We start from the raw sequence: 25838 nt of genomic DNA, 5'->3' as shown, positions 1-25838 counted from the left end.
AAGGTTGAATGCAGAAGATGAGTTGCACTGAGCGTCGTCGGGCATGTACATGATCAATTAAAACCACCTTTGTCATCGCCATGTGCCCTTCATATGACATAGGTTAGTCAGGTTTCAGTCAGCTTCTGCTACCCATGTGTCAGTGGAAGAGTGAAGAGTATTTCAAGCTTAAATTAGCTTTGTAGCCTGAGCAGACAGGTCAAGAGTTGAAACATCTCTTCCCTTTTAGACAGCTTGCATTGCTTCCAGTGACTCTATACCTGTTCTTCTGTTTCAGCAGAGTATTGGATTCCTTTATTCTCCTTTCAGTACCTTTTCAGCAGTCTCTTAAAATAGCTGTGGTATTCTTGTCTTTTCTTTCATCCTCTGAAGCTTTTGATGAAAGTTACCTCAGGTTTGTGTTAGAATGAAGCAGCACTGAAAATTGCTGTGTGATGTTAGGAAGGTGAGTCCCTAGGATTGCATTAATGTAGTTTACATGGAAATATTGATATTCCAACTACTCCATAATTTTGCCCTCAACTTGCACCTCTTTTAGCTTTAAATCTGATTAATGTTCAGTCATTTTCCATGACATTTCCCCAAATCGCGCATGATTTGTCTGTTTAATAGCCCCAGCAGCTTTTCCAGTGGGAATTTTTGTTGCGTAGGATACAGTGATCAGTCTCACCCACCTGTTCCAACTTGGGGTTTAAATCGCCACGTTAGCAAAGAATGGGTTGTACACAGAAGTCTCTCACTTGTTAGATTTGCATGCGTGACGTTCAACATGCAGCCTCCACACTGGACAGTGATTGAACACAATATACATACCTCCAAAAGATCTGCACATTATCCCTCAAAATCTGCAGAGCTGTGTAAAAGATGGTGCTTTGTGCCAGTATGGGCTGCTTTGATGGTTCATAGGTTTCCAGCATCTATGAAAAATGTGAAGTTATCTAAAGTTAATTCTCTTTTTCCCCACTTCCACCAGTCCCCCCACCACCAATGAGTGTGCTGTGCCTGCGGGCTTCTCTACTAGTACCTGGACCTCCAGCCTGCATTAACCCAGGGTGGCTGGACCCGAGTTGTGACTGTGGAGGACTCCCAGGCACAAGATGCAGGTTTTTAGTTGATTGCCTTTTTAAAGCCCCTCTCACATTTCCTGAGATAGAGGAGAGAGAGAAAAGGAGGAAAGGAGAGAGGAGCAAACAGATAACAAGGGAAATAAAAGGAGCAGCTATTCTCAGGTGCTTAGTGTCCATCAGTGTCCTCTTTTCTCACCTTGTGAAATCAGCTGGGGCTTCTTTGTATTTTCTCCCACTCAAAAATCTCTCTCTTTCTGATAAGTACTTTGCTAATTAAATGCAGTGGGGTGACTAGGAAAGGGGGCAGTGAGGCCAGTATCTAGGGGTTGTCACTCAGAGGTCCTTGGAGAGCTGCAATAGCAATTGGCATGACAGGTCTGCACTGGGGATAGATCTCCAGTGTCAGACTTCAGGCCATAAAATGTGTCAGTGTTGTATTTCAGTGGGACAGAGCAACTGTGGTTTTCCTTGTCCTATGTAACCCTGCCATGTGAAATGCTTGTTTTGTGTTAGATTAAGGGTCCAGAGAGTCAATACATCCATGTTGAAGTCTGGTGACTGCCACTAAATCAGAACTTGGCTATAGCACAGTTCGGCAGAACTGAGATGGGGAGCTTGCAATAGCGAATTACACTTCTGGGCTAGACAGTATTCTTTGCATTGTCAGTGGATGGTGGATATAGCTGGCAAAAGCTGACTTTTTAATAGATAAGAAATTACGTTTAAGAATAACTTTGCTGTAGAAAGTAATTTGAGGGAAAACACCAGACGTGCTTTAGAGTTTCAACAACATTGGGATATCCATTTGCGTATACGGAATTGTAATATAAACCTTTACCTTTATGTTCGTTCATTGTAGATGTTCTCTCCAGTCTCTTTTCTTTTATTTCCAAATAATTTGTTTCTGTTTTTCTCTTTCCTTTTCTTGCCTCTGTGTAAAGGAGTCAATCACTGTCAGCATAAAGTAAAGAAAGCTAGACGCTTTCTCCCTTTCGTCTTCTGTTCCCATGAGTCGCCGCCTAAGGGTACTGCACTGCTCTTTGTATAGGCTGCCTTATTAACCCAAAAGCTGAATATACTAACTCAGTTACTGTTTTTAAACTACTTTAGCCTCAGGTAAACAGAGTTCCAAGAATAATTTCATTACCTTTCTGTTCCCTTACCTCCTATTGAATTGGATTTTCATGCAGTGTGACAAGTTTGCTGGTCCCCATTTTTATGGGGGGGGCTTGTGTTTAAGCATCATATGCTACAACAACAAACATATCAATAATTTCTCTTGTATAGCTATGCAGCAGCATCTACCATGGATTTTTTCTTAATAGAATTTGACTTCATTCTTGGACCCCTGATACAGCATGCTTATGAATGAAATAGAATAGCAACAATAAGCATCAGCTGAGATCATTTTGAGTTAAATATTGAATATGGCTTTTGGCTGCATACTGGTTCACCACTTGCTCTGGACCAGTTTGGCTTTGTTAGGGGGAAGAAGAATTGGAGTGATAAGTGCATCACTTTCACAACATTAATGTGCATTTTCCTGTCATTTATAAGTAATGTCTGAAGTGCATCAGCTTGTGCTGTGGGGATTGATGGGCCGCTACAGTACATGCGGGATATGGTGCTCGTTTGAACATCTTCCCAGTAGAGTTGCTTCGTTTGCCACTGTTTAAATTTCAGCTTTTTATGATTGCAGTATGCTCTGTATTACTAATACTTAGTTGGCTCCATTTCTTACCCATGTCTTCGTGATAGCACAGGAGTGTGTTTCCTTTGAAAGAGTCAACACCAACTCTACTTACCCAAAGCCATGAGTGTACGTGCAAAGTCAAATTGATCTGACTCATCTGGCTGTAGATCTGTTTTGTAGTGAAGTATTGCATAAACCCAGAACTTGGTGTTTTTTAACAATGCTTTAAAATAACTAGTTCCACTCCCAAATTTGTGTGTAAATTTATGTTTGAAAGTCATTAACTCTGTTGCATCATACAAGCTTCTTAGAACGTATCTTTGTCCCTTGGGTTTTAGGTGAGAAGTCTTAAATTCTGCTACTTTTCTGGTTTCTCTTGAGTCAGGTATATAAGATAACTACAGTCTGAATACTTTTGGATTACTCATGAATTTAATAGTATATTTTCCCCTCCCCCTTCTCTGTCCCCTCTCTCTCCCCCTCTGTTTTTCTCTCTCCTTGCATGCCACCTGGATCTGCAGATGAAATTAGTGGGGACGGTAATATGTTTTCTAGTCTGTGTGTTACTAACGTGCAATATGCAACTCTTATATCCATAAACCACTTAATGCACATTTCAGTAATGACTTTTATACAGCTTTTCATATTAAAAAGCAGTCTGCTTTGGACATTAGCCAATAGATATTGTATTGTACAGGCTGTGCAACTAACACTTGCTGCTCAACTGGAATGGGAAAAGGAAAAGCTTATTTCAGACACCCAGGGCTGGGGTACTGCATGTGTTTGCAATGAGACTTCTGGCATGTTGCAGAGGAGGTTTAGAGGTTTGCAAGAGTGTCCATTCAGTTTGATTTTATCACAGATAGGTTTTAGTGAAGGAGATTAATGGGTGTAACACATAAGAGATGAATCTACTAAGTGATACTTTAAAGACATGGTAGCATCCAAGTGCTGTGTACTCCGCTACTACTCTTTGCATACAAAGAAGATGTACAAGATAGATTAATGTAGGTTGAATACATTAATCAGGCTTTAGCTTATCAAACTGCTAATTTTAAAGACATTTTAATGTTTTTCTTCAAAACTTTGAACATTATTACAAAAGATTCAACTTTTCCAGACTCTCTAAGTCTTTATTTCTAGAAAATACTGACTTGCTGTCCTCTGGGAACAAGCTGAGTTTCATTTATGGGGGTTTTTAAGGAGATTTTTAGCTATTTTTCCCAAGGATTCCATCTGATGTTGGAAAAAAACTGCTACTCCTGCTAGTGTGTGTATCTTTAGTCTTAGAAGTAGGAGGTATTAAAAGGTCATAAAAAGCAGTATGCAAAGAAAGGTGATAACAAATAGAGATAACATCTTGTGGCCTTTCAGTAAAATGTAAAGGGGGTGTATAACTGTTCATCTCCTTTCCTTCGTGTTTAAATCAAAGTTAATAGTACCCCGGTTTTCTTAAACATTAAAACCTCAAAGGACATTTTTTCTGTCACAAATACAGAAATTGTATTGCAGATACTACCCCCACATAGCTTTTTATTGGTGCTTCTCTTCTATAAATTACAGGCTCTGATAAATGGGAAAAAATCATGTAAAAAGGGAAATTCAAAGCACGGGGTAAAGATCATGGATTAGCTGTTATGGATTTAATATCCAAGGATGTTTTTTCTACTGTTTAATAAATACACTCAGGTTTAGTAAAGCTCAAGTTGGCTCATTTACCTCTACCACCAGCTCTGTCCAAAAGCCACCTATTTGGTTTTCCATCTAGAAGAATCTGGGCTTGACCAACAAGTGAAAAGGCTCAATGCTGGTTATACAATGTGCAAGAAAGCAGCATCTATGAGCCCTGTTTTTAAGTCTTAGCTTTTCTAGACTGATTAAGGATCTTGAAGATAAGCTATCACCTGAAATCCCTGCTTTGTTGTATTTAGCTCTTGAGACTGCTTTAACACCTTCTTCTTGTTAAAGCAGCCTGGAGAGCTTTGCCTAGCTGAGTTTTGCTTTAGGCTTCACTTAGGTTCTGGAATATCTTAACAGACTTGGTAATAGCCTCAGTAGTATATGACTAATAGTGGGGTGAAGTCCACATTTGAGGGAGGTCAGTTATCTGTGGTGCAGAACACTTTGAGCACATCACTGTTAATGCCTTGATGAATTTTCCTCTAATTCCCAGAAGCAATGCCAGGCATGTATAGGAATTATTTTCTGAATTCTTCCTATAGATTCCTCTCTTAAACACATAACAAGAAATATTTGTTTAGTTAATTACATACATTTAATTAAGGCTACTGAAGACCTTTTTAGTTTCAGGGTGGTTTGGGGCAGTGTATCAAAACCGTGTGGTGTTCTGATAATGGATTTATTATGGCTTAATTCATTTAAGACAGAGAGGTGAGCAAAGCAAGCCATTTATCACGTTTTGTAAGCACTGGTCCATAACCTACAGTGACAAATGCTCTGGGTATTTTAAAGACCAGTGTGGCACCAGTTCTAGTTTCCAGACTTTAAATTCTTCTCAAATATGTTTATGATATTGTTCAGTCCATTTTTTTTACACAAATTAAGAACTTTCTGGTAGCCTTAAGTACCAGTGTGTAACAATCATTGAGATATACCACACTTTGAAGTTAAAAGCATCTTACCGTAATATGGCAAAGAAGCTGAGTGATATATCCCCATCACGTTGGTGTCACACTGATGGTTTCTTTCAAGCAGATGCTTGGGGTTTAGATCAAACTGGGGTTTGTTTTCTACAAAACCATCACTTTATAATGTAGGGAGGGGAAAACCAAAGAAGAGATTAATGGACTTTACTGCCTGTTTAGAATCGTGCACTGTCTTCATATTTAATTGGGTTTTCCTTAGGTGACTGCTTTGCTGTGTCCTAAATAGAAATTTCCTATCAACAATTTAAACAGCATAGAGTTTCCATAGAATTTCCTGGTTCTGTTTGTACAAGACATGGTAAATTCCTACGGGAGTCGGAAAGAAAAATAGCTTTCATTTTATTTAAGTAGTAAGAAGTAGGGGTCATAAAACTGCATTTACTCACTGAAGTGTTGAACGTCAGAGGTTAGAGGCAACCTGTAGCTTCCTAATAGTGGAATATTCAGTTAATCAGAAAATTAAGCCTCTTGTTTATGTACGTGTGTAATATTGATGAGCCTTGCTCTGGTTTCAGAGCTTAAGTTGCTTGACCTGAGGGCTGCTGCAAAAAGGATCATCCCATCCTTCTTTCCACTCTCACTGTGGCTTTGTCCCATTCACCATTCGGAAACCATACCTTTAGAAATGACACCAGGGAGGTGTAGGGATATACATATGCTCCAGGGCAGATGGGGAAAAAAGGGGAGTAAATCATGTGTGTGAGAGGTGGCCCAATATCTGGTCACCTGAAACCAGCCACAGAAACCGCATGTTGGATTGGAAATCAATCAATTTTGGGAGCCTCTTCATGCATTTGAAGTTTGCGAGTAGAATTTGTCAGCTTTGGCGTGAAAAATTATCTCACTCTTTCAGTTTTCTAACCTGCAGAGGGATTTAGCTGACCATTAGGAAACGACCTGTACACCCTGCAAGTTCTTTAGAGCAGAAGGACTTTCTGAAGTGACTTGACACCATTTGAAACCATTTTGAGAACAGATTAAGTTTTAAACAGAAGAAGAAATACACTGTTGTTTTTCTACCAGTTTTGGGAACTGGTTGTTCTTAAACAGCGTCCAGGAGATGTTGATTCTTGATGACAGAACCGGTGATGAATTTCCACTAAACAGCAACAATTGAGGCTAATGCAGGAGAAATGGGTGTAAGGCGAGAGTGTGATTTGAAAGATCTTCAGGTTCTAAAAGTCTCTGTGGAAAATAACTCTCCACACTGCCAGGAGGTAGATGCTGCCCTGGAACATCTTTACTGTCTGTTCTGCCTGTTTGGCATAATAATCCTAGCAAACTATGAGTCACACTTTACTGAACGAAGGTAAAGCAATTTAATCCATTAATAATGTTTTGTCCTTCCTGCAATGGAATTTGCTTTTATAAAGATTTGAAGTCAAAGTTGAGATGGTTTTCAGTTGCAAACTTGAACTTTTTTGAGTACAAATGCCTCTTCCTTTTATTCCTTGCTGAATGCATCGATGTGATGTTGTATAATTGGCACCGAGGTCATTATCATACCATAAATTATGCATGAGCCGGTTTTATTCATGCTATTGTAAATGCGTCCCAGCAGCATTAAATTGGGGGTTGTGACCTGTTAATAAATGGCAAATTTTGTTCTGGAGGTGTTTTCATCTGCTTTTCCCGAAACTCTTCCAATTCCTCCCTTTACAGAGACAGATGACTATGCAGAGATTATAGATGAAGAAGATACTTATACAATGCCGTCAAGTAAGTATGGTGCTTCCCTTGGGAACTTCCCTATCCAAAAGCTTCTTTGCTTTAGCAGGGACTGAATCTTATTATTTCAGCCTTAAGTAAATATGTGTGTAAAGAAAATATTCCTTATGATGTTTTGAAAGCTCACAGATTTGGTGTTTTTCAAGTTCAGGTTTTGAAGCAAAGAAAACCAACTTCTGGTTTGCTGTTGTCGGTGACTTTTGTGTCTCAAAATGTAGATTTTTTGATTGTGATGGCAAACAAAACACTTAAAAAAAGAATGGATGAGGTTTCTGGGGTAAGAGCAAACGATTTAGAGAGCTTCTGCGCGTTGCTGTCTAAGCATCTCTCACCCTTGCTCTGTGACAGACTTGCTGCTCCGTGGTAGAGGAAAGCCAACTGTACCACGTGTTAAAGATGAAAGATGAAAGTTCTTCTGTCTTCATCTTTGTAGCCACAAAAATGAGGCTTTAGCCACCACAAGGACTTTGTCTTGTGGCATATTTGAATTACATCAACTCAAAACTGTCACGGCTACCTCATTCAATGTAGTATTGTGGTTTCAAAGTTGTATATGTGAAAATGCACTTACGTTTGGGCAACGAAGGATTGCTCTAGGAGTAGACAATCCCTTGATACCCAGACCCTCAGAAACGCTGGGTTTGCTTCGTTAACAGGGAAGGATGGTGCTAAACCGGTACCCTGTTCAGCGGAAGAGCCATGGGTGTCTGAGGGGTTTTCTAGAGTTCACCATGTGGAAGGAATGTTTCATGATCACGTCAGTGTTTGCAGCATCGTTTCCACTACTGTGGAAAATACTTGAAAAGCAAGGATATATGTTTTAAAAAACATATATATTTGAACATAAAGATTTGAAAAGCAAGGATATATGTTTTCCAGAAATAAGCAATGTGTTTTGAATGTCTTGCAGTAAGTCACTACATGGTTCTACTAAAGTAATTGCAAGATCAAAAAGTATTGTATTAAATGATATCCTTTGTTTTTTGTTAACATGTTAACTGTGTGTGGGCTTGGGTGGGTTTTTCTTACTCTTTTCATTTGAATCCTCATGGAAGGAATTACTTGTGGGCCCAGCCCTGGGTGATGCTGAACACTTCAGTGTGCCTTCAGTTCAAAACCCACGAGATGGGCTGTTGAAGTGAAATGCATTAAGTGCTTTGCTGGATTGAAGTGGACTCAAGTGTTCAGCTCTCAAAGGCCTGAGTCAGTGATGACCACAAGACCTGTGACTTCTGCTAATGTAAACTTAAAATTGCATCTGGATGTTTCTTCATTTAAAACTAATACTGTTAAAAAATGTCTGTCCTTGTCTTGATTGCGAGAAGCTGTATTTAAGTAAGCGTTTGATTTTTCTCTTAATTGCACTGCAGAAAGCTATGGAATAGATGAAGGTAACAGGAGCCCCTTTACCCATCCCTGTATGCTTGCAATTTGGAATGATGTGGATTTTTAAGTTTACTCTTCACTTTCATTTAATAAACATGATTTATAGTTAAACCAGTTAGCTTTGGGATTTTAAAGAGGAAAATGCAGTACTTAAAAAAAAGAAGTGAAAAGGGCATTTATTTGTTATCCAGCTCTAGATGACGTTATATCTTTGGTGTTAATGAAGCCAAATTATCAGTCACAAAGTTCTAAGCTGGTTGGTTGTGGTTTTTGTCTCTGACTACTATGAGGAGAGGTGAAAACATATCCTGTATGTGCTTTTCTGCCAGTCCTGACCTAGTTTTCCATGTCTGCTAGAAATGAAGTTGCAACTGAAGTAATTCAATTGCAATTGATTCAGTGTTTTGCTGAAGCACCGAGCCATTTTTATCATTAATGTTCTCAGTCTGTTAAACCACAAAGTTAACAAAATTGCTTAAATCCACCAAATGCATCAGTTTTACTTTAATTACACACTGATAGCAGTGTAATGTGCTCAAAATTCTGCTCTTTCATTCGATCTTTATTTGCCATGCTCTTGTTTCTCTATTTTTTCTTGCAGTTACCTCTTTAAAAATTCTCTGGGCTCATTTGATGGTTCCAAGATCTAAAATACCACATAGTGGAGTTCTCTTAAACATCTCAAGCCATGTGTGCTAAGACTGTATTTAGTATCACTGCTGTTGCCCTAGGCTGTCCTCTTTGTCTTTTACTAGCTATAATTAAGAAGGGTTCAATTACCTCTATTGCATTGAAATAAATAATGCATAGTAGTTCATTTAGCAAATTAGATTTCACAATTCCTGCCTCATTGCTTTCAAACATTTGTTTAAGAGGTTTCCACTGTGTATACAGCATTTGTATAGGTTGGTGTGCAGCAACTCTTAATCTTAGTAATTCATATGTGAGCCTTTGGAGTGCCTGACTTTGAGTTTTGTGTCTTGTGGGTTATTTCTTTGCCCTGCATCAGAAATTTAATATTTGAAGTGCATTATATTCTTATAGCCAGAGATTATGAAATTCAAAGGGAGAGAATTGAGCTGGGGCGCTGCATTGGTGAAGGACAGTTTGGAGATGTACACCAAGGAGTTTACATGAGCCCGGTAAGCCTCCTTTCTGGAATAAAGAGCAACCACTGTAAAACCTTTCTAGTTAAAAAATAACGTAAAAACTAAATGTCTTCCTCAGATGCCTCGGTCTGAGTCTTCCAGAACAAATGAAAACTGATTTTGTCATTTATTTTTTCGGAATAATCAGCATATAAGAGTATTTCCCATGCTTCAGATAAGTAGAAAACTAGCTGCAGAGTAATTTCTCTGCTCCTGTAGTCCCATTTTTTATAGATAGGGAAAAGGACCACAAGAGCCAAGTAAATTATTCAGCACTGTACTAAAGTCACTGGCTCAATCAGAACTGGAAGTCATTCATTTTAACCCTAAGCTTACACTCCCATCTTCATTTTGAGTGTGCCTGAGCATGTGTCCCTTTGGCCATAATCCTGTATTGAACATTCAGTGCTGAGTCTGGCTTGGGTTTAGCTTTGGCATTTGATGCCACATCACAGAATCCCAGGTTAGAAGTGACATCGAGGATCATCTGGTCCAACCTCTCTATGCAAAGCATGACTTAGACACCTAATCCAGAAGAAAACGTTTTGCAGCTTCTCTGGGCTGTGTGTAACTCATGGAAAAGGGTATCTGAAAAACACACCAGAGCAAGAGAAGATGAAAGGTGCTGCCTGAGCTGGGAGTCCTCCTTTGCGCTGCCTCAAGGCATTCATTTTAAAGTGTTCAGAGGGTAAACGATCAGATGGCAAAATCTGTTCCTGATTGTGAATACATGTGCTCTGTTTAACTTGGGTTTAAGCCTTTGATGTGACTGATTTTGAAGCTAATACATAAAATCTTTGGTTTACTTTCCTTTGTAGTTTGACTTCAGAATCAGTCAGTCTTTGCTCTGCAAGAGCCACAAAAAGTCTTTTATTTGGCTTTTCAGGTTGCTTGGTGGCATAAGCAAAGCGTGGGTTTTAGGCATATATCTACTTCTTTCTCTGCTTTTGCGAAATATCATCAAGAGTTTACCATCCTCAATAATACTATTCAGCTAAACTCCCTTCTTTTGTCATAAGTTTTGGATAATTTAACATAGTTTAAAACTTATTAAAAAAAGAAAGCCTTTACTAAGGAAGTTCTTTAGTAAGGAAGAAATTCTTCCCTGTTAAGATGCTGAGGCACTGGCACAGAGTGCCCAGAGAAGCTGTGGCTGCCCCATCCCTGGCAGTGTTCAAGGCCAGGTTGGACACAGGGGCTTGGAGCAAGCTGCTCTAGTGGAAGGTGTCCCTGCCTGTGGCAGGGGTTGGGACTAGAAGAGATTTAAGGTCCCTTCCAACCCAAACCATTCACTGATTCCAGGCACATTAGATTTAAATGTTGCACAGTGGCTGTCTTGTTTATAATAATAATTTAACACTAAAGCCTTGAAAATGTAATTTCTTAACTGTTTTCCTTAGTAGTACCTTTCTCTAAACAGTTTAGGATTTTTGAGGGCTGTATGTTGTGGGGTTTATTTCACATGTTTCTCAATCATGTCTTTCAGGAGAATCCGGCCATGGCCGTTGCAATCAAAACATGTAAAAACTGCACCTCAGACAGCGTTAGAGAAAAGTTCTTACAAGAAGCCTGTGAGTATTAAAATACTTCTTCTGGGGTAGCTGCTAGAACTGGCCATTGCAAAGACCACGGTATCTCTGCCAGAAACTTCTGCTACTGACATAAGTCTTTCAGTACTACATAGCATGAGCTTTTCCTCTCCTGCAGTATGTGCAATACAGCCTTGCTTTGCCCATGTATACAATTACATGGGGTTCTTTGATTTTCTGACTTGAACAGTGATGTCTGACTCCTGTAAGGCTTTAGAACCAGTTTGGGAATATTAGAGCTCTGATCTTCCCGTTTTCTTCTTTCTCCTCAATGAATTCACATAGCACCTTTCCCAGTGTGTGACTTCCGCAGGTCAGGTGGTTGGCTTTGCTAACAAAGTTGCTAAAGTTGTTATAAGAGTTTGAAAGAGTTTTGAAAATTCAGAATTAAAAATTATGATAGAATAAACCCATTTTCCAAATCATTGCCCACAAATACTGCGTTCCCCCAGTGATAAATGTCATACATGGAGAGAGGCTTTTTGTGGCAATAAATGCTAACTGAAAACTTCTCTAAGTGTTGTAGTTACTGTTTTCTCTACTGTTTGGTCTTGTAAGCAAATTAAGATACAAATTCAGGTCTTAATTCTTGCCTATTATCTTCTGCTGTTGTTTTTCTATAAAGCTCGTAAAACTATTTTAGATTGGATATAAGGAAGAAGTTCTTTACTGTGAGAGTGGTAAGGCGCTGAAAGGGTTTGCCCAGGGAAGTTGTGAATGCTCCCTCCCTGGCGGTGCTCAAGGCCAGGTTGGACAGAGCCTTGGGTGGGATGGTTTAGTGTGAGGTGTCCCTGCCCATGGCAGGGGGGTTGGAACTGAATGATCTTAAGGTCCTTTCCAACCCAAACCATTCTATGATTGTATTATATCCATAAATTATTTGATTATGGCCAGATATTACAATATACTTCTATTCGCTATTCCTTTGTTCCAGGATGTTTTCCTAATTGTTCAGAAAATCTGTGTTCCTACCTGACAGCTTCTTATTTTTGGATGTCAGATTTTTCTTTAAATTACTATAATTTTTCCCATTATGTTTCTAGCTGGTGGAAAAGTAAATACTATTGCTTATAGTAATAACTCAGCAGCCAAAGGTAGGCTGCTGCCTCTTCACAATGTAGAAAATAATTGCTCATTGAACGCTCCTTATTATGCTTTGAGCTTGACAGATTAGGAAATGGCAACGTAGTAGACAGATAAATGGGGCTTTTCAATTCTGATTAAATAGTTTTGCCACTTCTTGTTTTCTAATTCTAATTCCCCTCTGTTACCTTCCTCTTGTTTGTGTTCATACTGCAACCTCTCAAAAGGATGCTTCCTCCTTATTCTTAAGAGTACTCCTCAAAAGGCTCAAATCCCATTATCTGGAGAGGCAGATTTTGTTATTTCACTGAATTAAGAAATTTATTTCCTAATACTTTAATATTAAAATATTATTTTGGGGTTTTTGTTGTTTGCTTGTGGTGAAGTTTGCAATGCTGTAAAGATGTAGTATTGATTCTTGCAAAGAGGAATACCTCAGAATGAACAGTAGATGAAAGATGTTTTTACATGCATTACCTGTCTTTTCAATCCTCTCTGCTTTTGTGTAGCAGTGTATGACTATTAATGCATTTGTATATGCTAAAATACAATCCACCTGGTTTGGGGAGATCTTTATGGATGTTCCACTGGCTTTTTGGTAAACTGCTCCTTTCTACAAGTGGTTCATTCCTCTTTCCTCTAGAAACTAGATGGCACAATGATATGACTGCCTTTCTGAATGTGTTTGTTAGCTAACATTGATTGAATTCATTTCAAGGAAGTACTTTGCAACAATGGAGTGTTTCATGTTTAGAACTGGCAAAACAATATGATATTAAACTATTTGTGTTATTTGCCTTTCCATTGCTTTGATAGTTAAAACTCTATTTCTGCTTCATTTTTACATCAATAAAGCAACACTTCCATGTTATAAAGCATTATAAAGCAGATTGAATTTGGCACAAGAGAGTCCTAAATAATTAGAATCTTTGGAATATATATTTTATTTACTGAGATTTTAAACTAACTTTAGGTTCATATGAACTAGTTTAGCAATGCGTACTTTTTCTGAGGTGTCAGAAATAGCTTCCTTCCCTCAAACTCCATTTACTTCAAAGGGGAAGAGGGGAATTGAACGATTTAGGAATCTAGCTTCCATTCTGTGTAGTATTTCAGCAGTTGTTACTGCCTGTTTGACATTTCACATTATTTATTCCTTTTTATTAATGCATTAAGCTATGCCATTGATAGGGATGTTTGTTTTACTGTGGGTTTTTTCTGCATTATTCATAAGCCATTAATATTTTAAAGAATATGTCAAGTTTATCCATGTAAGTTTCCTTGCAGGAAAATGTTATAAATTTTTATAGCATTAGGTCTTACAAACAGCATTGTCAAAGGATTTTTCTTGGGATTTTTGGTGTCACAAGATGTGTTGCTTATGCAACTGCTGTGTACCAGTGTACAGAAGTAGAATTCAGAGCTCATTGGAATAAGAATCCAGAAGCACATGAAGGTTTTAGCTTGTGGTTAATTGAAAGCCAAAAGATTTTCTGTTCTTGCCTAGTTTTAGGTGAACTGAAGCAGACTTTCCAATTATGTATTTCTGTTGATACTACGAGCTGTAAATGTAACAGAGGTCCTACCTCAAGATTAAATTAAGGATGTTTATAAAGGGCACAAGGAAGAAATTCTTTACAGTGAGGGTGGTAAAATTACTGGCACAGGTTGCTCAGATATGTGGTGGATGCACCATCCCTGGAGACATTCAGGGCCAGGCTGGATGTGGATCTAGGCCACCTGATCTAGTTGACAATGTCCCTGCTCATGGCAGAGGGTTGGACTAGATGAGCTTTGAAGGACCTATAAGGATGCTGGGGAGGGACTCTTCATTAGGGACTGTAGTGATAGGACAAGGGGTAATGGGTTAAAACTTAAACAGGGGAAGTTTAGATTGGATCTAAGGAGGAAATTCTTTCCTGTTAGGGTGGTGAAGCACTGGAATGGGTTGCCCAGGGAGGTTGTGAATGCTCCATCCCTGGTGGTGTTCGAGGCCAGGTTGGACAGAGCCTTGGGTGGGATGGTTTAGTGTGAGGTGTCCCTGCTCATGGCAGGGGGGTTGGAACTGGATAATGTTAAGGTCCTTTCCAACCCAAACTATTCTATGTTCTGTTGTATGATTCAGTAGAAGAGCACAGGTTAATTGATCATACACTGGATATAATAGCAGGGCAGAACTAGAGCCTAACTTGACTTGCCCCTTCCACAGCAGGAGAACAGTACTGCTAAAGCAGACAGTGTTTTCTACTGCCCACAGACCAGATGTTGCTGCTTGTAGCCGTTTTGCGGAACTGTGGTTGTATTTTCTGGTGGTATACTAAAAACTTCTTAACTGATTATTTAAGGAAGCAAGAAAGGTTTCTGTAACACACCAACTTGTTTCTTTTCCCTTTAGTAACAATGCGTCAGTTTGATCATCCTCACATTGTGAAACTCATTGGAGTTATTACAGAAAACCCAGTGTGGATAATCATGGAGCTCTGTACGCTTGGAGAGGTATGAAAAGTCCTTATGCAACTTTAGTCTTCTTTTAGCTCACAGATACTTTTACCAAAGACTGAGAGGATCACTTCACAGCACTAACACAAAATCACTTCCTCAAACATGGTATCCTACTTGTTTGTAGAGTTACAGAGAGTTACAGACTGAGAAGCAGGAGTGGCAGCATTTGACCTAACTCCTCCACTGAGGGAACCGCATCAGCTCATACCAAAGTGATGTAGTCATGGTTTTCAGAGAATTCAGTTGCTCTTCCAGAGTAAGAGCATGACCTGTGTCAAGATTATGATAATGCAGTATCGTTTAAACAGCATTTTTAAACATACCTTCTAGAAGTGCAATTGTGCTACATCCTTTATTCTTCCTGAGTAACAATGTTTTTTCCCTTGGAACACTGAATTTCTTGCTGGGTTTTTTTTTTCTGTACAATTTCTGCATCAGAGGCCTGAGACAAGATAGTGATAGGACAAGGAGCAATGAGTTTAAACTGAAACAGGGGAAGTTCAGGTTAGATACAAGGAGGAAGTTCTTTACTGTAAGGGTGGTGAGGTACTGGAATGGGTTGCCCAAAGAAGTGGTAAATGCTCCATCCCTGGCAGTGCTCAAGGTCAGGTTGGACGGTGCCTTGGGTGACCTGGTCTAGTGTGAGGTGTCCCTGCCCATGGCAGGGGGTTGGAACTGGATGATCTTAAGGTCCTTTCCAACCCAAACCATTCTGTGATTCTATAATTATTATGTCTTTTGGATGAATGGCTTAAACAAAGACTGGATCTCAGTTTTGATACCTGTTTTGTTTTCTTTGAGCCACGTGTTTCTGAAAACATGAGCTGAAGTGACATTTCTTACTGCATTGTACATTGGTCAGTGCAGTTATCAGACTGCAGCATGTTGTCCAAAAAAAAAAAACCAATCTGGGCAGAAAAACTTGTTGTGAAGTCATTTCCTTTCAAGAAATCATAAATTTCCTTTCCAGTGACCAAATCACTTTTCAAAGCCTTGTTTTAATTTATAGATTCTAATGCCACTTCCATTAGGTCCTGTCTGCCTTATACTGGGAATACAGCTGATAAATATTCTGCATTGATATTGGCTATCTCTGAGCTAAATCCAGTTGTTTAAGCAAATGTACATTAAAATTAATGCTTCCAAAAGAATATTGGTCGAATCACTGCGTTGCCCAAGGAAGCTGCGAATGCTCCATCCCTGGCAGTGTTTAAGGCCAGGTTGGACAGAGCCTTGGGTGCCATGGTTTAGTGTGAGCTGTCCCTGCCCATGGCAGGGGGTTGGAACTGGATGATCTGAAGTTCCTTTCCAACCCTAACTATTCTATGGTTCTATGAATCAGTGTTCAGATTGGCCATGTACTTGTCTGGTCTGAAATCATTTCGGCCAGAAACATGCACAGTTCCCAAGGAAAGAGTGCATAAAAGGCCCAGCAGTGCTTTACTCTCTGGAAGAGCAGCAGCAGCATTTTGCTCTTCAAAAGGAGCCTGAAAACAGTGTACAATGATGTTGTTTGGTTTGGCTGACAGTTTTCACGTAGAAGAATCTGCTTGAGTTTCACCCAGAGTCAGTTCCTTCATGCCAAGGGATTTTGTTTTCTCATCCAGTCTCAAGGGAAGGCATTGCCACTGGTGCTCATGTAAACGTGAAAGTTTGAGATATGCCTTGTTCAGAGTCGTGGGGTTTTTTGTCCTAATTTCTTTCTGTTTCTTCCTTCTTTGTGCAAAAAGTTGAGATCGTTTTTGCAAGTAAGAAAATACAGCTTGGATCTGGCCTCTCTGATACTCTACGCTTACCAGCTTAGCACAGCACTTGCCTACTTAGAGAGCAAAAGATTTGTACATAGGTAAGATTTGATACGGGTATGTGTGTATTTTTGAATGGAACTGATTGAGATTTTAGGGAATACAACTGGGGCTGTTCAGCCTGGAGAAGAGAAGGCTGCATGGAGACCTCATAGCAGCCTTCAAGTACCTGAAGGGGGCTTATGAGGATGCTGGGGAGGGACTCTTAGGGACTGTAGTGACAGGACAAGGGGTGATGGGTTCAAACTTAAACAGGGGAAGTTTAGATTGGATATAAGGAAGAAGTTCTTTACTGTGAGGGTGGTGAGGCACTGGAATGGGTTGCCCAGGAAAGTTGAGAATGCTCCATCCCTGGCCGTGTTTAAGGCCAGGTTGGAGAGAGCCTTGGGTGACATGGTTTAGCGTGAGGTGTCCCTGCCCAAGGAGGGGGGGTTGGAACTGGATGATCTCAAGGTCCTTTCCAACCGTAACTATTCTATGACTATGATTCTAGGAATACATGGTGTCCAAGATACTGGATTTTGACTGGCAGCATTCTGGCTATCTGATATACTTGTTCAAGTGAAGACAAACACAACACATAGTTAAGATTCTTTAACGCCTTCCTTTTATGTTTCTTTTCCTTGACATCTGATAAATGTGCAGCAGCATTACTTGGAAACCCATAAAATCCATTTAACCTGGTTTATGGCAGTCTCCATGTTAGAATGCCATTCTTTCAGATGCTGCCACCAAAATCACACCCTTTTCAAGAGTGACACCTGCTGGCCCACTCCTGGAGTGACTTGGGGATGGGATTGGGTATTAGAACACATTTGAGCTGACTTGTTGCTTTGTGAGTCAGCTGTAACCTTCCCAATACAGAAAAGCAAAAAGGGGGCATCTGGTTCCCTGAGTAAAGGACAGGGAAAACAAAATACTTGTCAAATACAAGAACTCGCTTAACTAAAAATTGAACCTCAATTTCCTTCTAGGAATTTTATTCCCTTGACTTTGAACATGAGCTTGCTAGGGAGAAGAGGCTGGCTTTAACCTCTCGCTGTGTGCAGTTAAAAGTTCACAGCGCTCCAGATATCATGAACTGTTTCATTTTGAACTTAAGCGTTTGCTTTGTGTTTAAATACTTACATTCAAAGTTTGTAGATGTATATATTGTACATATATATACGTACAAGCACATGCATATTAGGTATGTATATATAGATATATATATTAAAACACTGTAAATAAGAGACCCTTAGGTTATTATTGATACTTGGATTTCAACTGGCTGCTCATGGGTGTACTCTTCACTGGGTAAAAAGCTGGCTGGATGGCTGAGCCCAAAGAGTGGCGGTGAATGGAGTTAAATCCAGTTGGTTCCCAGTCACAACTGGTGTTCCCCAGGGCTCAGAACTGGGGCCAGTTCTGTTTAATGTCTTTATCAGTGATGTGGATGAGGGGATCAAGTGCACCCTCAGTCAGTTTGCAGATGGCACCAAGTTGGGCAGGGGTCTTGGAACAGGATGACCAGGGCAGTGGTGAAGACATCCTCCCTGGAGGTATTAGAAAGTTGTGTGGATGTGGTGCTTAGGGACATGGTTTCATGGTGGACCTGGCAGTGCTGGGTTAATGGTAGGACTTAAAGATGGACTCTTAAAGATCTTTTCCAGCCTAAGCTGTTTATTTTAATGTCAGCAATAAATTTCCAAAATACAGCTTGTTCATGGCACACTGAAATGGGAGGAAGTTCCAGTGCTCAGCTGGCTGTACTTCCTTCACTGCTCACAGCTAGAGCTGTCAAGATTTAGTCAAGCCTGCTGAAATCCAGACTTAACAGACACATGCAAGGCAGGTCGTCTCACCTGGGAATGTGCCTGTCTTCATAATCCCTGTGGCATCACTAAAAACTGAGCCTCATATTTGCAAGCCTCTTACTGCATTGAGATCTTAAACCAAGTCCTTAGCTTTGCAAGGTCAGGAGGCAAATTTTCTGCTGTCCATCAATTCCAATTGTCAAGAATTGTTCTCTTTTGATATTTAAATAGATGAAGAATAGAACTTCTGAGGTTGACACTGATGGTTATAGTTACTACTTATATGGATCAGATGTACTGCAGCATTTCTGCAGGCTTCTCAGGATCAGTAGGCAAGGATGTTGTAGTCTTTTCCTGTAGATGTGCACCCAATCCATGAATAGAAAAATCATAAGCTCCTCTCAAAGGAGTTTGATACTTCCAGGTTTTAGTGTTTAAAATGATATTTCACCACTTTGTGTTTTAAACGACTAGAAATAATGTCTCCTCTGTTTGGCAGGGATATTGCTGCTAGAAATGTGCTGGTATCTGCCACTGACTGTGTGAAATTAGGTGACTTTGGCTTATCCAGATACATGGAAGACAGTACTTACTATAAAGGTAAGTTGACGCTCTGGACCCTTCTATTCCAGGCGGTTGGAACACAATTGTTTCTCACAATACTGAGGTTGTTGTCAAAAGGGAATAACCAGATTTTCTTGGTGTAGCTGCTGTATTTGTATAGAAAGGGAAGCTAGTCAACAATTTGCTAGATGACAGTAAAGTCCTAAATACATGCTTAAGAAGAATCGCAAAGTCTGATTAAGTTGCAAAAGTAGGAAATTCATGTGTAGGTAAGAGTCCACTTTCAAGGTTAAGCTTTCAGTACTTTCTTCATGAGTTTTAGAAGGTTATCCTCATTTGAAGCCTCTTTGAGGTGTATAGTATGGTGTATATTATGAAACCATGTATTCATAAATCTAATCTTGAATTCATTTCTAGTTTCGGTCATAAAAAATCCTTTATCTGTCCTCTTACAGTTCCGTGCGTGTCCTCATTTCATTTCTCTTGTATCATTGTGAGCTCTGTATTGGTTTAGTTGCTAAGAGGGGGAATGCTTTTCTGGTTTATTGTTGAGGGCTTCGTTGGGAGGTTTGGGGTGTATTTTCGGTTTTGTTGCTTCTTTGTCATTTGATACAGGCCAAACAACCTGCCCTTCATGAGTCATTTTAAAACACCTGTTCCCTCAATGAGATATTGTGATGGTTTCAGATTTGATGCCAGCACCTTAACTGCAGTAGCTGCATGTTGAAATAAGAACTAAGTTAAAGCTTGAAGGAACTCAGTCTGAATATTTAGGCTGCTCTTCTCCCTAGATCAAGGACTACCAGCAGGTCAGAGAGTGCAGAAATCTCTTGTCCAAAATCTGGTAGCTGAAGTGCGTCATTGGAGATGGGGTTTGCCTATGAATTATTGCACTGGGAACAATATCTGTTAGGAATAACAGCCTGCCTTGTCTTGCCTTCCCTGCAGCTTCCAAAGGAAAATTACCTATCAAATGGATGGCTCCAGAGTCAATCAACTTCCGACGGTTTACCTCAGCTAGCGATGTGTGGATGTTTGGTAAGTGCACACCGGTGGGGCTTTCTAAGTGTCCTGTTGAAGTTTGCTGTTTCATTTTAACTGCTGTCAATGAATCATTTCCAGATACTTGGCACTGGTTTTACCATACCTTCCAAAAATCCAGTTTCTTCCAACACATTTTCCAGCTCTGTGTTTTTCTTTCCTTTTTCTACTCAGTAAGCGTAAAGTTTCATGTGCCTTTTTACCTCTTGTAAGAAGCTGACAGAAATGAAGGTACAAGGAAATTAGATCATGGCCATAATGGACATGAGTGTTTCACTGTTGTTTTTCCCTCTGATTTCTTTTTGTTACCCCATTGTTCTGTACTGTTTCTGTTTTATATTTTCACTTCCATGGTGATTATCCCTTCTTCCTTGCTTAAAGCATAGATCAGCCTGCCTGTTCCCAGATCTTTAATGCTAGATTCCTGCTTAATAGCTCCTACTAGCTTACAAAATAGGACCAGAAGCTGAGTAAAAATCAGGGTAAATGGGAATATCCTGAAGCTTTGATTTTTTTTCTGACTGTGCAAGCTTTTTAATACATCTGATCACCTGTGCTCCAACTGGTTGAGACTGATGGTCCGGACAGACAGAACGGAGATAGGCTGTGTAAAGGGACAAAGATGAGGAGACTTGAATTAAGAGCAGGGCAGCCAAGTAAGAGTTCACCCTCTTAGAAAGTGAAATTTTAACTCAGTAAATGAACTTTTCAGGTTTATTTTAGTTTGAAGAAAACTCTCATACAGTCAAGAGTTGGAAGAATGAAGCCTATGGAATGTTCTGGCCAGTCCTGAGCTGGCAGACCATTTTTCCCTTTGTGCTTTTAGCATAGTTTCAACAGAAACTGGTTTATTACATAGTTTCAGCACCAAAAAAAATGGGATCAGTGCCAGTGTTAAAACACTCTCAAAAGGAAAATAGGCTCTACGTGTTGAAACAGGCCGGTTGGAACTAGTCAAAGGGAAAAGCAAACACAGCTCCTACTACCTCATAAAAAAAGTAGATTTGAATATGAGCAACCCTTCTGATTTACAATAGGCAGAAGGTAGTTAAATGTGAAGCCAGGCTGCTGTGAGCCAGCTGTGGGTCATGCTTCCTCATAAATAGTTGAGGTTGATGCTGTGGGTGTAATCCCACTGCACATTGCTCCTCTGTGCTGCCAACCGGTAAGTCAGAATTGATTGCCCAGTTAGGTGTTTCAGTAGAAACCCCACTGTCAGGCTGTACAAAAGTGGGGTTTGTGTCTTTGTAACAGGTTTTGTTGTTTGCTTACACTGGGGAAAATGTTTTTGTTGTGTTTCTCAGGTGTGTGTATGTGGGAGATCCTAATGCATGGGGTAAAGCCCTTCCAGGGAGTGAAGAACAATGATGTGATTGGGCGAATTGAGAACGGTGAGCGGCTCCCAATGCCTCCAAACTGCCCTCCTACCCTCTACAGCCTTATGACCAAGTGCTGGGCATACGACCCTAGTAGACGACCCAGGTTTACTGAACTTAAAGCACAACTCAGGTAGGGTTATACTTCGGAAAGGTCATTTCCTTGTTCAGAAATATTTCTTTTCTATCTTCTGTTACTTTCTTCCTGTGGGAAATGCAAGACGTGATATACTGAGTTTTCTCTTCAGAAGGCCAGGTTGTTGCTACTCTCTTAGAAATCTAGACCTTATCTGTTGGAGATTAGGTTAGGCAATAAATTCAAATAACTGGAAATAGGAATCACCTTTCTATCCCAAGAAAAACTCCAGATTCTGCTAGCAGTTACAACGTTAGCTACCTGTGCTACAATTGTTGGGGAAGGGGATAGAAAGGATTCAGAGGCATTCCCTACCTGGTCGAACATGCAGTGGACCATTTTGGGATAGAAACATTGTTTCTTAAATAAATGAACCATCAAGTGAGTGCTGTTGAAAGTTACTTTAATCACATATTAGCACACTGGTTGCCCTGTGGCAACTGTGTCTGCGCAATTATGGAGCCTGCAATAAAGGCAGCATCATTAACTAGGAATTCTTTTGTCCTTAGTAAACCAGGATATAGCCTACCTTATGTTTATCTTGGAATAACTGTGAGCACACACATTCGAGGCCATTCTAAATTCACACCCTACTTTATTCTGCAATGATTTATTCCAGTTTCCGTATCTGTATTTCACCAGCCACAGAATGGGAGTGATATTTGAACTTTGAAACATGACTGAGATATTGTGCAGACACATTTGATATTTGTAACCATTTTTGGTATCTTATGAGTGCTCAGTATCTATTTTGCTTAAGTCAATATAAGCTTCAAGCAATATGTAGGTGTTGTACACTGTAAATCCTTGGATTTGTTGCAATTCATTGCTGAATTCTTCGAGTCTTACATCTTGTTTGAAAGTTGTGCTTTGTGGCATTGTTGTAGTGTCATTTTGTGCTGTCACTGGATGTTCATGATACAAGATAATCCATAAGTGCTTAAGATAAGGGACAATTCTAATATAATTGTGACGCTGTTTCTGAGTTGCTGGATGGATACCTTGGCTATCTTTCATTTTGTTCCTCTTTCTTAAAGTTTCATATGGTTCCACCATCTGTTCCTATGAGAGCTCCTGTGTAGACTAATAAATTACGTAGCTAGAGGAAGACATAGCTCTTCTCGTAAATAACATATCCTGTTGACTGTGTGGAGCTAACCACAAAGGAAGGAACGGTAGAGCTGGGTAGGAATGCAAGGAAAAGATACGACCCAGTTGTGTGATTTGGGTCATAGGTGGAAATTGGCAGTTCATTTGGGGTTTTCTTTGGTTCTGGAAGAACAGGAGTCTTTATTTGCAGTTGGATTGTACCTGATAATTTACAGCTGGGTGGCATGGAGGAGAATGAAGCCTTTAAAGTGTAATGAGGAAGATGCTGTGTAAACCCAGGCAGGGAGAACATCTCACCAGCAAGGGAAGGCAATGAGTAAATCCAGAGTAAAAGTAACCGTGTGTGTGGGGTGAAATAAATGTAGGCTGTACTTAGAGCAAAGGCAGGAACACTTAGAGGGGGAAGGGAAGAAAAAGGTGAATTATGTTGGAAAGGTGTCTCCAGATAAACTGGATAGATCAGTGCCCAGGAGCCTGCCTCTCCTCAGAATGCACAGCCCAAGGGCGAGAACCAGCACTCAGGACATGCAGCAAGGCAAACTGTCACTGGTTACAAACCCAAACGTTTCCCAGTGTGTGGATAAGCTCTGATGCAGGTCACCCAGAAAGACTCTGGAATTTCCATGCTGGCAGGCTTTCCAGTCTACACTGGAAAAGGCTCTGAGCAACGGGACCAGGAGATCGGAGACTGGAGACCTCAAGGAATCCCTTCCAACCTAAACTGTGCTCTGATTCCAGATGAAAAAAGGACCACGGCGATGGGGATTTTGCTCCTCTAGTCATGCTATGAGATTTGAAGCATTATTTGGAGGAGAGCCTCTCTCCTGGGGCCACAGCAACCCTAAAATCCAGTTTCTCCTCTCTTCTCACCAAAGCAGAGCATTTTCTGCCACTTCAAGCTGGTGACATTTCTACCCTGGAAGCTAGGCAGCAGGCTTGTCCTTAGGGCTTCTTTGCTCTGCTCACAGACAGCCAGGCTCTGGTTGGAAAGGTTGCCAGTTCCCTTACGATGAGGCAATCTGAGGCAGCCAGGAAAGATTGTGTTTCAAAACTCCAATTCCCATGAACTTGCCAAAACAAGTCATGTCCCTGGTGGCCTTGTCTGTGTGATGTCGCTGCTGCTGCTCCTTCTGGATCCTATCCAGGGCACTCTTTCCAAGCTGAAAGCAGACTGAGTTGTTTGCTTGAAGCCAGTGATACAGCAGTTCTGTTTTAATGAGGAAAAGTCCATGGCTTTGGGAAACAGCTTCTTTTCTGCATCTGCAATAGCTCTGATGTGAGCATAAGCATTTCATGTGCTCTCTGTTTGTTATTTGTTGCTTTTCCCATTCCATAGTAACATTTGCTTTGCACAAACTTTATTTGCAGCTGATTGTGCAATGCGAAGATGCTGATTTCTGTTAAATTTATCTAGTGTTATCAGAGTAGTAATAAGCCCTCATATCTTACAGCATTTGATCTGTCCAGAGTGGATAGGGGTGAATCTTCAGAGCAAGCACAGAAACAAATGGGTGGATTGTGGACTTCCAAAATTGATTCCTCTTATGATCCTAGGACCCTTCTTTTTCGTGGGGGTGAAAGGATGATTAAATGAGGTGTTACCCTGCTACTCCTGTGAGTCTGTCACTGACTGGGCCAGGGTTAGCATCTGGGGTGTTTTCATCAGGAAGCATGTGTTGCCTTGATGTGGTGTGGAAGAGATTTTTAGTCTTGCACTGCATGGTAAATAATATGAAAGGCCCTTTGCAAAGTGTTGAGTGTACCCAGGTCATGCAGTATCACTTTTACAGCATTCTCCTTCAGAATAACTCCTGGGAACTTACTGTGACCGTACACTTACTATACTATAATCATACACTCACTGTACTATAATCATGCACTCACTGTAACCATACACTTCCCATACATCATCGTATTATTAAATGTAATATATTCTTTGGTACATTCAATATGCTGCAAGTGTGCTAAGGTAGCAGCAATGTACTCTCAGGCTTCCTTAAGAGTCAGCTTCCAGATTTGTGCTTGTTTTATGGTGCCCTGAATGTGCCTTTGGTTGGTGATTCTGTTAAAACTGGGTGTTTTTTTTTTGCATTGAAGGTTAATTTGAGCTTTCAAATTAATGGAATTGCATGACACTTTCACAGCATCATTGAATGGATTTTGCTCAAGGTACCTATCACTAACCCTTCTTCCTATAAAATAGCAAGATGAGCAGCAGTGGTATCACTGCTGTGCTGAGACTGTGCTCTCTTGGTCACTGATGAAGAAGAGCAGGTTTTAACAAGAGCATCCCAGTGCTGTGGATCACATTAGATGCAGCTCTAAAAAGAATAAAAAGGGGGAAAAAAGACCAATTCATATTTTTCAAGTCTGTTTTTGTGGCAACAGATAATTAACTGAGAACTGGACTTGAGCCTTTGTGTGACTGCATTTGTTGTAGGTCCTGAAATGTTCTTATAAATAAAAGAAACAAAACTGATTAGGGTGGGGGCAGTTTGAGTCCTCTCCTTTCATGGCATCCTGTCAGAAGATGCTTTAACACACACTTGAACTGTGTGTTGGAGGCTGTAAATGCTTCATTAGCCTGTTGCTCCTTGACAGTGACCTTTAGGAATAATCCCTAATCCATATGAAAGTGCTTTTAAATTGGAGCAGTCCTCAAAAGTCTGTTCCTCTGCATCCAGCTTTGCATTTCTGATGGCTGAAGACTACAGAGAGAAGAGAATGAGCTGCTTGTCTGGGGTCAGTGCAGCAGCAAACACTGGTCTTGCTGTGCCTTTTGAAATGTAAGGGTACATTTTAGTACTTCAGCTATTCCTGAATCTCCCAGTAAACGTTTCCTTCTCAATGACAGTTTCAATGCAAAGATTCTTTGTAAGTTGAAGCGGTTTATCAGTTACACAAACTTCTGATAGCTGAGATTTTGCATCAGACATAACCTAGCCAAGAGGATGAGTTAAGTTTGTTTTACCGCAGGATTTACTAGAGACATTACATGAATAGAATCGCTGCTTGCTCCTCTTTGCTGCTAAAAATACGTTCAGTTTGGGAAAATATGCCTAGATTTGACTTCCCTGACCTTCTGCAAGTCCTAATAAACTGTTCAGAGTACTTGGAGCAGCTGCACTGAGAAAAGGTCAGAAATATC

The 25838-nt window shown here is 40.2% G+C and overlaps 1 protein-coding gene across 6 annotated transcripts in view; it reads left to right on the top strand.

Annotated features, from left to right (window-relative positions):
* The window catches only part of PTK2 (protein tyrosine kinase 2), a 202758-nt gene that overhangs the window by 150595 nt on the left and 26325 nt on the right, over positions 1-25838 (top strand). For 4 of the 6 annotated variants that reach the window (XM_065669026.1, XM_065669025.1, XM_065669023.1 and 1 more), the window contains 8 exons: positions 7089-7145; positions 9585-9682; positions 11175-11259; positions 14756-14856; positions 16593-16708; positions 18963-19063; positions 19976-20065; positions 21373-21577. In XM_065669026.1, the coding sequence (XP_065525098.1) occupies positions 7089-7145; positions 9585-9682; positions 11175-11259; positions 14756-14856; positions 16593-16708; positions 18963-19063; positions 19976-20065; positions 21373-21577 (853 nt within the window). Of the gene's footprint in view, positions 1-7088; positions 7146-9584; positions 9683-11174; positions 11260-14755; positions 14857-16592; positions 16709-18962; positions 19064-19975; positions 20066-21372; positions 21578-25838 lie in introns of those variants that run through there. The other 2 variants (XR_010610301.1, XM_065669028.1) reach the window with 2 other exon arrangements.

The sequence above is a fragment of the Lathamus discolor genome, chromosome 2 (genome assembly GCF_037157495.1).
Source record: "Lathamus discolor isolate bLatDis1 chromosome 2, bLatDis1.hap1, whole genome shotgun sequence".
Taxonomy (NCBI): Eukaryota; Metazoa; Chordata; class Aves; order Psittaciformes; family Psittacidae; genus Lathamus; species Lathamus discolor.
The sequence above is the reverse complement of the archived record's forward strand: the minus strand, read 5'-3'. Positions and strand labels throughout refer to the sequence as shown.